Source organism: Canis lupus, chromosome 18, assembly GCF_048164855.1.
Source record: "Canis lupus baileyi chromosome 18, mCanLup2.hap1, whole genome shotgun sequence".
Classification (NCBI taxonomy): Eukaryota; Metazoa; Chordata; class Mammalia; order Carnivora; family Canidae; genus Canis; species Canis lupus.
Window position 1 is genome coordinate 25,282,042 of NC_132855.1, and position 12,919 is coordinate 25,294,960.

A 12,919-nucleotide genomic window follows, 5' to 3' on the forward strand; every position below is an offset into this window, starting at 1 on the left:
TCTTCCCTTAAGTGCTCACTAGACTGTTGAAAGAAACATTAAGAGCCACAGTTAAATTGTCTTTCAATTAAAGACAAAGTTAAAAACAGAGTTTCAAGCAAAGAAACAGACCAAAAAGTGGAACCACTTAAAAATGTTCAAATGCCATGCAGCCTGGGAGTCTGTCTGAATGCAGACTCCTGGAGTGCTGGCGGGCATGCAAATGGAGAGACCGTCAGGCAGTCTTTTTACAAACACATGAAGAGTGCCTCTTATATGTTTGTTAATGAGCAGCACAAAAGAAAACCACGAAGGAAAGGCAAGGGCTTGTGGTTTACAGTCAGCCAGACGTGGTTCAGTTCCCATCCCTGAATGGGTTGGTGGCTCGGGGCTTTAAGAAATGGCAGTTTTTCTGAATTTCAGTTTCATCAGTGAAGCAGTGCTTCTGATAGCTACCTCACGATCCTGGCTGTGGGAATTTAGGGACCACGTATGCCAACGGCTAGGCACATAGTGAGTAGTCTTTTACATTCATTTGGATCTTTTTTGTGTCCTAGGAAAAGACATGATTATTTCAAATACATTTTGGTTTCCTAGAATGAAAAAAAAAAAAAAAAAAAAAAAAGACTGCCTGAGGAATGTTCCACTGTAAATTCCTACTATGATGTCAGAAAAGCAAAGTTTGAAAAGTGAGTTCATATAGGTTCTTAAGTGTTCTCTTTCTCCTTTAAGAAAATTGTAAAGATTTCAGCATACTCCAGGAGCTCTGTGAATCCTGGCCTGAATCCCTTTCCACTCAAGGCTTTCATGAAAAGCTGCTGCTTGTTGATGGACCCAGAACAGTAGAGCGATCTGCATACTGACCACCTGTCTTGCCTTTCGGAAACATCATTTGAAGAGGTTATTGTTACTCTTAAAAGAATCAATACTTCTAAACAGACCCTTCTCCAAAGATGATAAATGAACTGCCAATAAGCACACAAAAAGATGCCCAACATTGCTAGTCTTAGGGGAATTGCCAGTCAAAACCACACTCTGATACCACTTCATGCCTACCAGGGTGGCTTAAAACAAAAAAGTAGTGGAGGGGATTACAAGAGTGTTGGCAACAACGTAGAGAGTGTAGAAACTGATACACTGCTAGTGGGGATATAAAATGGTGCATCCACTTTGGAACTATAATTTGGCAGTTCCTTAAAATGTTAAATAGAGTTATACCATATGATCCAACAATTTCACTCTTATGTATATACCCAAGGGGAAATGGAAATGTCCACACAATGATGAATGAATAAAGAAAATGTATCCATACAATGGAATATTATTTGGCCATAAAAAGGAAGCACTGACACATACTATAGCATGGATGAACCTTGAAAACATGTTAAGCGAAAGGTAGCAAACATAGAAGGCCACATAGTGTATCATTCTACTTATTTTTTTTTATTTTTTTAAGATTTTATTTATTTATTCATGAGAGACACAGAGAGAGGCAGAGACACAGACAGAGGGAGAAGCAGGCTCCATGCAGGGAACCCAACAAGGGACTCGATCCCGGGACTCCAGGGTCACACCCTGGGCTGAAGGCAGACGCTCAACCACTGAGCCACCCAGGTGTCCCTGTATCATTCTACTTCTATAAAATGTCCAGAATAGGTGAATCCATAGAGACAAAAAGTCAGTTAGTAGTTGCCTGGGGCTGGGGACTAGGGAAGAGGATGATGAGTGACTCCTAAGGGATGCAGGGTTTCTTTGGGGGGTGGGGGGATGAGGTATCTAAGACTGTGGTGATGGCCGCGCAGCTGTGAATATACTTAAGACCTGTGGATTGTCCAAGTGAAATTGGTAAATTTCCATTTGAACTTGTCTCAGTAAAGCTATTAAAAAAAAAAAAATCGATGGTGTCGCACTCAAGGAGAACGATCCTCCACAGTATGAGAAAAAAGCATCAAGGATTTGAAGTCATTTTTGCAGAAATCACTGTCTGGCACAATTATGAGAGACACCAGGAAAGCCAGCATCTTGCCACTCTGCTGACTCTGTCCTTCTTACATCTTGTTTTCTGATATTTAATAAAAGACCTACCTCCTCTACTGCCTCTCCAAGTGGTCTTGCTTATTGACAAGAAGCTCCTAGTTCACTGTGGGTCTGAACAAGTGTATTTGTCCTTGGCCTTCTGAGTAAAATATGCCATGGCCCCAAAGTGCCATGAGGGATTTTCAGAAATTACTCAACATTAATTTTATGATCAAGGTGTCTTGAGAGCTGACAGGTACATGGGTGATTTTCCAGACAGTAGCTACATTTTACAAATGAATAAATGAGGCACAAGGAGGTCCTGCTCAAAGCTGGACAGCAAGGGAGTGGCCGAATAAGAACCTAGAGCTCTGAGCTCCTGGGCTGCCCACTTTTGTGCACGGCGGCACCCCATGCCGTGCACCACACACGGCGCAGACGTGAGTCAGTGTTTGCTGACCCGTGCCCCTAATACTACAATCAGATCAGCGTTCCAGCCAATGCAGCGTGCCATACACAGAGACCGTGGTCTGTAGAGTCTGATTTTGAGTTCAAATCCTGGTTTAGCTACTTACCAACTGTTTGACCTTTGTCAATCGGGGTTTCTTTTCTGATGACATGGGGTATTAGTACCTACTTGGCAGGATGATGGTGAAGAGAAGAAATAATACACATGAGCTGTGTAGTACTGACCCCTAGCAAATATTTAATAAATGGTTTCCACTGTTATAATCACAGATTAAATCTAGTCAAGTATGAAATATAGATCATGAAAATTTATACTTCATAATAAAATACCTTCCATTTAGTAAGCATGTTGGTCTAGTGCTATACCAATGTTTAAACCTAACAAAAATACCCATGAAATGGGCCATTCTTGTTTTGTAGAGGATGAAACGGAGGTTCAGGGGAGGTGCCTAAAATCAAAGCATATACAGGGAGAACTGAATTTGAACCCTAGTATTGTTTTTTATTTAAAGCCCAGCCTCCTGATTGTTATTCTCTATTACCAGAAGGGTTTTTAATATATGACAACTTTCAGTGCAACCAGAGGTCCTAATTTCTAAACAAGTTAACCAACGTGAGAAGTGGTGAAGAGATGTCCTGCAGATGCACAAGTGTTAGATTGAGTTCCCAATATAAACAGCAAGAGTAGGACACATCTGCAAGAGAACAGAAGAACTGGGATTTTGCAGCATCTGACACCAAGTCGCCAAGTGTTTTAACTTCCTCTGTTGAGAAGGTGGCACCGTCTGGTGAGGATGCAAGATTTCAAATGGAGCATTTGGAGCCGAAAACGTCAGCAGATCTCCATGGGAGCCTGGATACCTAAATTTCTAAAGGGCTCTCCCCCACTCCAGTGCTGCCCCTCTGGTTTCATCATTTATATTTATTGTCCAACTATTTGAATGGGAGTTCAGACTTGGGAAGGTTAATGGACTGTCTAGTTTGGCAACAGTAATTGGCTCCCTATCCTCAGGCCACAGCCAGAGAGGGAACGTCAGCATGAGCTTCTCACTCTGCCCCTTGACCTCCACCATCATTTGGAGAAATCAGCCTCTGTAAAGGTCACGTGCCTGACACTGTTTATCTTTCCCATCTCCATGGTAACCTGCTCCCAGACCTCTTCTGAGGAGTGACTTCCAATTGTATTAAATTGAAAGTGTCTTTCTGACCTGTGAAATCCTGCTCATTAGAACTAAGGAAAGACCAGGAGTCTCACGGCAAAGGAAACAAATAATGGTCACAGGCCAGGAAAGTTTTCTTTTCTTTTTTTTTTTGGCATGGTCTCCAAATTGTTTAACATTATTAAAAGTAGTAAGAAAAAAATCTGTCTTCGATTTTCTGTATTAGACTACTTATAATAGACCATATTTTCTTTTCTTTTTTTTAAAGATTTTATTTATTTATTCATGAGAGACACGGAGAGAGAGAGGCAGAGGCACAGGCAGAGAGAGAAGCAGGCTCCACACAGGGAGCCCGAGGCGGGACTCGATCCCAGGTCTCCAGGATCACACCCCGGGCTGAAGGTGGCGCTAAACCGCTGAGCCACCTGGGCTGCCCTAGACCATATTTTCTATGACAGGATTATTTCTCAAAATAGACTAAAAGGAAAGTGATCAAAACGATGTAATACTTTAATAAGATGAAGTTCTCAAAAATTATAAACAGGAGGTTGTTCAAACCATAAAAAATGTAGCACTACTTTATTTTTTTTTGCAGTCCTTTGCATATTTATTAAGTTTTCATTTAAATTCCAGTTAACATAAAATGTAATATTAGTTTCAGGTTTACAATATAGTGATTCAACACTTCCACACAACACCCAGTGCTCATCACAAGAGCATTTCTTAATCGCCATCACCTATTTCCCCCAACCCCGCATCCACTTAACCATCAGTTTATCCTCTGTAGTTAAGAGTCTGTTTCTTAGTTTGCCTTTTTTTTCTTTGTTCATTTGTTTTGTTAAATTTCACATATAAATGAAATCATACGGTATTTGTCTTTCTCTGACTGACTTTGTTTAGCATAATACCCTCTTGCTCCATCCATGCACCTGGCAAGACTTTATTCTTTTTTTATGGCTAATAGTCCATTGTTACATCGTTACTGCTTCTCCATCCATTTGAATGGACACTTGGGCTGTTTCCATAATGAGGCTATTGTAGATAATGTTGCTATAAACATCCGGGGGCATGTATTTCTCTGAAATAGTATTTTTGTGTTTTCTGGGTAAATACCTAGTAGTGCCATTGCTGGATCATAAGGTGGCATTTTTTTTTTAACATTTTATTTGTTTATTGGAGAGAGAGAAAGAGTGCACATGCATAAGCTGGGGGCAGGGGCAGAGGCAGAGGGAGAAGCAGACTCCCCACCGAGCAGGGAGGTTGATGTGGGACTCAATCACAGAACCTCGAGATCACAACTTGAGCCTAAGTCAGATGCTTAACTGATGAGCCACTCAGATGCCCCTCTAAGGGTAGTTCTATTTTTACTTTTTGAGGAAACTTCATACTATTTTCCACAGTGGCTGCACCCACCAGTCTACATTCCCGCCAACTGGATAGGAGGGTTCCCCTTTCTCCACATCCTTGCCGACACCTGCTGTTTCTTGTGTGCTGATTTTAGCCCTTCTGGCAGGTGTGAGGTGGTAACTCATTGTAGTTTTGATTTGTTTCCCTGCTAATGAGTGATGTTGAGGATCTTTTCATATCTCTGTTGGCCATCTGTATGTCTTCTTTGGAGAAATGTCTGTCCATGTCTTCTGCCCATTTTGAATTAGATTATTTATTTTTTGAGTGTTGAATTTTATAAATTCTTTATATATTTTGGCTACTACTAACCCTTAATCAGATATGTCATTTGGAAATATTTTCTCCCATTCCATAAGCTGCCTTTTAGTTGTATTGTTTCCTTCCTGTGCAGAAACATTTTATTTTGATGAAGTCCCAATAGTTTATTTTTGCTTTTATTTCCCTTGCCTCAGGAGACCTGTCTAGAAAGAACTTGCTATAGCCAATGTCAAAGAAGTTACACGGCACTACTTTAAACAGAGTTGGTATCTTGTTCAAGTGGGAAAAGACAGCGTGGTGTAGCGTGCCTTGTGTTTCCAAGAAACAGGCAATGGCCATGGCCATGGCAGCCTTTAGAGACGCAGCATGAAGAAAGTGTGGCCACCACTTTCAGCTACTTCAATATGGAAAACAGAGACAGAGGACTTTTGCCAGAAATACAGCCCCGGTCATAAACTGAACGGCTGTTTGGTCTTTGCCGACAGGGTTGTTAAGATAAGAAATGGGAAAAGGAGCTTAATCTCTCTCAACTCCAGTACAGGCAGTGCTCTACCCTTTCCTCACAGGTGGAAGACTGGGTTCTCACATCACATGTTTCTTGAGCACATACTTAAAGAGTTAGTGATCAAAATTTAGAATTCCATGGCTTCTGTGACAGATTTCACTTATTTTAGAACCCTCAAATTGAAATCAAATTCCTGTCTTCTGGATGGAGCTCTTCTTGCCCATGGTAACTGATGGACCTGGGGCAAGCCATGCCACAGTCTCTCTCTATAAAAGTGGTTACCAGTGTCAGTTCTGCATACCTCTCAGGGTTATTCCAAAGATCCAGTCAAACAGTTTATGTGAGGGTCCTTCATCTGGGCATAGAACATGAGAATGATGCACAAAAATAATCTAGGAGGTCTTAATTGAAACAGTTTCAGACTTCATAGATCTGAGATGGGGCCCAAGAGTCTGCATTTCTGGAGCACCTGGGTGGCTCAGTAGGTTTAAGCATCAGACACTTGATTTCAGCTCAGGTGAGGATATCTGTGCTCAGCAGGGAGTGCTTGAAGATTCTCTCTCTGCCCCTCCCCCACTCACATGTACACACGCAAGCGTGCTCTCTCTCTCTCTCAGATAAATAATTAAAAAAAAAAAAGGGATCCCTGGGTGGTGCAGCGGTTTGGCGCCTGCCTTTGGCCCAGGGCGCGATCCTGGAGACCCGGGATCGAATCCCACGTCAGGCTCCCGGTGCATGGAGCCTGCTTCTCCCTCTGCCTGTGTCTCTGCCTCTCTCTCTCTCTCTGTGACTATCATAAATAAATAAAAAATTAAAAAAAAAAAGACTGCAATTCTAACAAATTTCCAACCTCTGTGACAGTGGGCCAGAAGTATTTACATAGTGGAATTAGTTAAAATAATTCTTACTAGAGGGGCGCCTGGCTGGCTCAGTAGGAGAAGCATGTGACTCTTGATTTGGGGATTATGAGCTCAAACCCCATGTCGGGAGGAGATTAAATAAATAAAACTTAAAAAAAAAATTCTTGCTAGGATTTTCTCTTCTGTAAAATTAATCATTAAGTGTCTTACCAGAGATGGATTCATGAATTCTTCCAAATACACCCGACACAGCTTGCGATCCCAATCATCTGTGATGTGGCCCCCATACATGATCTCACCAAAGAGGTAACGGAGATCTTCCCATGGGACCTGGGAGAAAAATCACACAAATGTTCATTTCCAGGCCCAGTATATCTGCCTCAAAGAGGCCAGTTAGCAGCACAAGCCTCTCTCCAAGCTCCTCTAACACCGTGTCTCCCCAAATCCCCATCAACAGGAGGGCTTAAAAGAGGTTCAGAAATTGTGTAGGCTTTTACATAGAATTACATTCAGTCTGTTTAAACACCTTCGGTGAAAATTCACTAACACTGAACATTTAAGGCAGATTTTAAAGCAATCATTCCTAGAACATGATATGTAGGGAGACTTTATAAATTCAATATCTCATCCCCAAATCAAGAAAAGGTGTTAGTTCGCAGGGCCTTTGAGCTAGGTCCTGTTTTTATGATCCAATACCACGTTTTATTATCTCATTTAGGCAAATAAAGAAAATCTTGTACCATCTGAATTTGGGGTGTACTTAGGAAACCATCCTCTTGCAAAAATCCAGGCAAACCAATCTCCTTGCTACCAACTGACTCGAGGGCTCGGGTTAGGGCATGACTGGCCTACTACGCGGCTATTCTAAGGGTTCTAATGACTGTACCATGTAGTATTCAAGAAATATAACGGTGTCTCCTCTTTATTTGGCTTAGCAGGACTTGAAGCCTCTCTCTGCTACCCTTTAGCTTCCTCTGGGTTTGCAAAACATGCCAGTCTGTGATGAAGCCTTTCTAGACAGGAACCTTTATACCCTCAGGGGCAGTAGATTGCCTCCCAGCAGTTCAAGTAAAAACTTAATTATAGCCTTCATTTGTTGCATGATTTGACAGAACAAGTAAAATTGCTTCAACTGTTCCAACGTACTTGTTACAAGTTTATTTGAATTTGAATAAATGAACCTCAAATGGGTCCTTTTTTCAAGCTCGTCTGATGGGAGCGAGAAATAAGAGCGAAGAGCCTGGCCTGTAGCATGCTCCCTGTTCCACCCCACGGGCACCGTCCACGTCGTCCTCATGGAATGCACGGGAAACAAAGAGGTCTCCATTTCACTTCTCTGGTACGTTTTGTTCATACCTGCTATGTATCCTACCACCTGATATGTGGCTCCCTGGAGATTTTAATCAACTGGAGATCTATCCTTCTCAATAACTGACTCTCTCCCCTCACATCTTGCTCTTTGTTTTTAACATCTACCTCCTTGAAAAGGGCATTCTGCACCGCCCAACTCTGTGCTCATAACCTAGCTCTCAAGTCCTGGCAACTCGCTTCACCATGTGTGGTGAATGGCTTGGGTCTAGACATCTGAGAGAGGAGGAGGCGTGAAAAACTGAAAGCTGTGTGGATCCTGGAACAACAGTGGGGGCGGCGGGCAGGACACGATTCACTTGGCCACCTGGGGTTGCCAAGTCTCAGGATGGGAGAGCCAGGGAGAAACAGGAGTCCGCTCCCTTCTCCTCGTCATTTCTAACTCGACGCTGTACATGACACTCAGTTGGAATAGGGTAATATTCCCTGTCTCAGCCTCAGGGGACAGTTATGAAGCACCTGTATAAAAGGATTAAGTGGTCCATTTCACTTTCTACCCAGGACTATTACAACAGTCAATTTTGCCTGCAATATTGTAAACAAAATGTGTTAAGGTCAACACAAAATATTATTTATTACAAGATCAAAATATGAGCAAATGTATATTTTAAAAATGGTAGATATGGAATATTGATCATCACATACCATATTAACGCCATTTGTTTTGGATACAACTTCCTCAAAATGTGTTCCTCAGGAGAACACACCCATGTTATATATTAAGTGTACATATTCTGATAGCAGTCACATCACCTTTGAAGCTTGAGGAGACTTATTTGGTCACGAAAATTGTAACCATGATCGGCGAAAGAACATAAAGGAATCATTTACACATAGAAACACAGATGAGTCATTTTTAAAGGCCCTTTATAGAAAATGTAGCCCAGAGAATAACACCTGGTTTTGACAAATATATCTCAATTTTAACAGATTTAACTGAATGGGAAATGTTTCCTTTTGGAGGACGAAGCCAGAAAATTCTTACAAATGGTTCTTCCTTTTTTGAAATCCAATCACGGGGTTTATAAGAGTTTACACAAATGTTCTTGATGAAGCATTCCCATTCCCATCTGTAAAACACATTTTAGCTATGAAATAAAATCATTCATCTACCTTTAACTTCCAATCAAGGGGAACATAACTGAGAAAGTCACAACAAGGTGGCATCCTTAATACATAATAATGACATATGCAGGAAATGCACCATTATTTATACATGTGACGCGCTGTAAATTGCTTCCATCATAAGAACTAATTGTAGTGATTATTAATGCAGTGTTATGAACTGTCAGAATTGCTGTATGTAATTACATTTGTGCAAATGCTTCATTACCTGCCTAATGAATCTGGCATATATGCACATGTAAACCACTGTTTTTGTTAACATAATGAAGGACATTTTTTTTTCACTAAGCTGCTGATGTAGAACTGGTTTGACCTATCTTATGAAGTTCGAGCATCCACTGCTGGAAAACCTTTGATCTGGTTTATTTTCACACTTGGCAGAAGATGCATATATAGTGTCAGCTATTTCAATAATAGCTTCGAAAGAGAAATTACGGTCCATTTGATAGTAGCCAAAGACTGACAGATTCAGTACACTCTTGGGAAGAGGTTATCCGACCACTGGCACTTACGTTAGGGTTTGCCTCTAAGTAGTTGTAGAGGACATTGGCACAAATGGTGAGGTCTCCAGGACTGAAGGGATATCTGCGGCTCCAGCCCCGGGGGCCGAACCTCAGTCTCCCGGCGACACAAGCATGGAAGTAGCACAGAGAAAAGAGGATGCTTTTAAATTCCTGCTCCTTGGAGCACGCTTCAAGTGTATCCTGGGAGAAAAGGAAAATATTTGATTATACTTCTGCATGGTTTCCAAGGGCAAGGGTCTGAATTTTCGAGATCTTGTATAAAACCTTGAGGGAGATGTAAGATAGGGGTGCCAGACAGTTTTAAGCACGGCTGTCTATCCTATCAGAGCATAATGGGAGACTGACCATTTGGCGTTTGCCAGTCTATTAATTTAAGAGGAATGCTTTGACTTTTCTTTAGTTATTTTACTGAATGCTTCTAACTTCACTAGACAATGACACGATTCATTCTAAGCAGTGATAATACTGCTTGACATCATTTTCCCCTGCAAAATTCTCCTTGAAAAATCTAGCTGACCAGAGGACACCACCTTAGTTTCATCAACTTAGCAGAATACTACTTAACCCCAGCCCTTCATTTCCTCTGGTTTCATAGTAATACAGATTACTGGGGCACATGGCCACCCATCAAAAAATGATTTCCCATCCTCTCTTGAAGCCAGATGTGCCATATGACCAAGTTCTTGCCAAAGGAATTTGCACAGAAGTGATGTGTACAATTCCCATGTCATTTACTTAAAAGGATGTTGCTTGCCCTGGTTGTCACTCTTTTCCTTTTTCTGTGGGCTAGAAATGAGGATGACCAGACAACCATGGAAGCCATGAGTGAGTTCCAGCAGAAGCATCTACCAGCTTGGGTGTATAGCTAAGCTCATGAAACAGAGCTGCCAGTTACAGGTGAGAGAAGTCATCTTGTTTGGATCACTAGTTTTGTAGTGTACCTGAGCAAATACCTGTCACCCTGACAAACGGTTTCCTTCCAATGAACTTAAAGTAGAATTCACTGCTGGGTAGAAAGAATGGCATATGGAAGATTGGAACACACACACGCTTATACACTCTATAACACTTTTTTGAAATTGTAGAGGGAAAATTAAATCTTAGCATGCTGATATAAATCCTTCCACAGCCATAAAATTAAAAGGTGAACAACAGCTATCCAATCTTTGCCTTAAAGATAGTAATACTTTATTCTCAAATTTGGCAGTTCTGTGAGGCAAACAAGGACTACTTTAACTGATGTTGGGCAGTAGAAGTTAAGGCCAAAGCTGAAACTTTGTCTTGTACTTTATTTATTTTTTTAAGATTATTTATTTATTTATTCATGGGAGAGAGAGAGAGAGAGAGAGAGAGAGAGGCAGATACACAGGCAGAGGGAGAAGCAGGCTCCATTCAGGGAGCCTGACATGGGACTTGATCCCGGGTCTCCAGGATCAGGCCCTGGGCTGAAGGCGGCTCTAAACCGCTGAGCCACCTGGGCTGTCCTGTCTTGTACTTTAAAATGGCCAAATTATAGCCAGTCTCTATTTAAAATGGATTGGACAACTTGGGCCATTTAGCACCTTTCAGGTGGGAGATCAGATCTGATCTCCCAGGCAACTTCTAGTAAAAGTCTAAAGCAAGACTAGACTTGTCTTGTTCTAAGACTAGAAGAAGGGTTTTTTTTTTTTTTTTAAGATTTTATTTGTTTATTCATGAGAGAGAGAGAGGGAGAGAGAGGCAAAAACACAGGCAGAGAGAGAAGCCGACTCCATGCAGGGAGCCTGATGCAGGCCTCAATCCTGGACTCAGATCATGCCCTGAGCTGAAGGCAGATGCTCAACAGCTAAGCCACCCAGGCATCCCTAGAAGAAGCGTTTTAGTTTCTTTATGTATCAGTTTCATCAGAATCCAGGGTTATTACTACCAGATATAGTTCTAAAACTGACCAGGCCATCCCTAGTGCTGACCCAACTAAATCACTAGGTCATTTGAAAACACTAGGCCATTTCTAGGCAATTTGCAGGGCTGAAGATACATCATCATTAAACATAACATTTCTACAACTAACATGAAATAAAACACAAGCTCATGAAAGAAGGAAATAGAAACTATATAACTGTAATTAATCTTGAAGAATATAAAAATATGTTAGTTTTAAATGTAAGGAATTTCTAGAAGAAACTTATTTAGAAATTATGATCTAGGGCAGCCTAGGTGGCTCAATGGTTTGGCGCCGCCTTCAGCCCAGGGCATGATCCTGGAGACCCAGGATCGAGTCCCACATCAGGCTTCCTGCATGGAGCCTGCTTCTCCCTCTGCTTGTGTCTCTGCCTCTCTCTGTCTGTGTGTCTCTCATGAATAAATAAATAAAATAAAATAAAAATTATCATCTAACATGTCACCTAACACCTCCCTGAATAACATATAGTCCACAGAAAACCAAGGTACTACAATAACCAAGTACATCAATTCCATAAATGTTTCATATAATCGATTTAGTTTTATCCTCAGTGCTTAAAAAATATATAGCTTAGGCATCTGGGTGGCTCAGTGGGTTAAGCATCTGACTTTTGATTTCAGCTCAGGTTATAATCTTAGGTTGTGAGATTGAGTCCTGCCATTGGGCTCTGTCCTGGGCGTGGGAGACTGCTTAAGCTGGGATCCTGTTTAAGATTCTCTCTCTCTCTCTCTCTCTCCCTCTGCTCCTCCCCTGCCCTTCTTTCTCTCAAAAAAAATTGCAACTCAATGACATTTCATTATGCTCTGATAATATGAATGCCACTAGAAAAAAATATCAATTAAGTGTTTCTAATTAGAAAAAAGTATGAGTCTACCTGACATTTCAGGTAATTTGTATTTTTATAAACCAAATAAATGATGAGCAAATTAATATCAGAAAACACATGAATAGCATTGTGAACAGAGAACAGGTATCCACACTTGTAGAACAGTATTGTATGCACACAGATGCCAGTTTTATATGCACAACTACCAATTGTTTCTGCTACAAATCTTACAGGAAAAAGAAATCTAAGGTGCCTGGGTGGCTCAGTCAGTTAAGTGTCCAACTTTTGACTATGGCTGGGGTCATGATTTCAGGGTCATGGAATTGGGCCTTGTGTTGGGCTGCACACTGAGCATGAGGCCGGCTTGGGATTTCCTCTCTCTCTCTACACCTCACCTGCCCCTGCTAGTGTGTGCTCTGTCAAAAAAAAAAAAAAAAAAAAAAAAAAAAAAAAAAAAGGAGAGAGAGAGAAAAGAAAAGAA

General features: G+C 41.3%; 1 protein-coding gene across 1 annotated transcript in view; it reads right to left on the reverse strand.

Annotated features, from left to right (window-relative positions):
• The window catches only part of DNAH11 (dynein axonemal heavy chain 11), a 316,619-nt gene that overhangs the window by 11,861 nt on the left and 291,839 nt on the right, over positions 1–12,919 (reverse strand). The window contains 2 exon segments of the mRNA XM_072783813.1: positions 6,864–6,983; positions 9,659–9,850. Coding sequence (XP_072639914.1) covers positions 6,864–6,983; positions 9,659–9,850 — 312 coding nt within the window.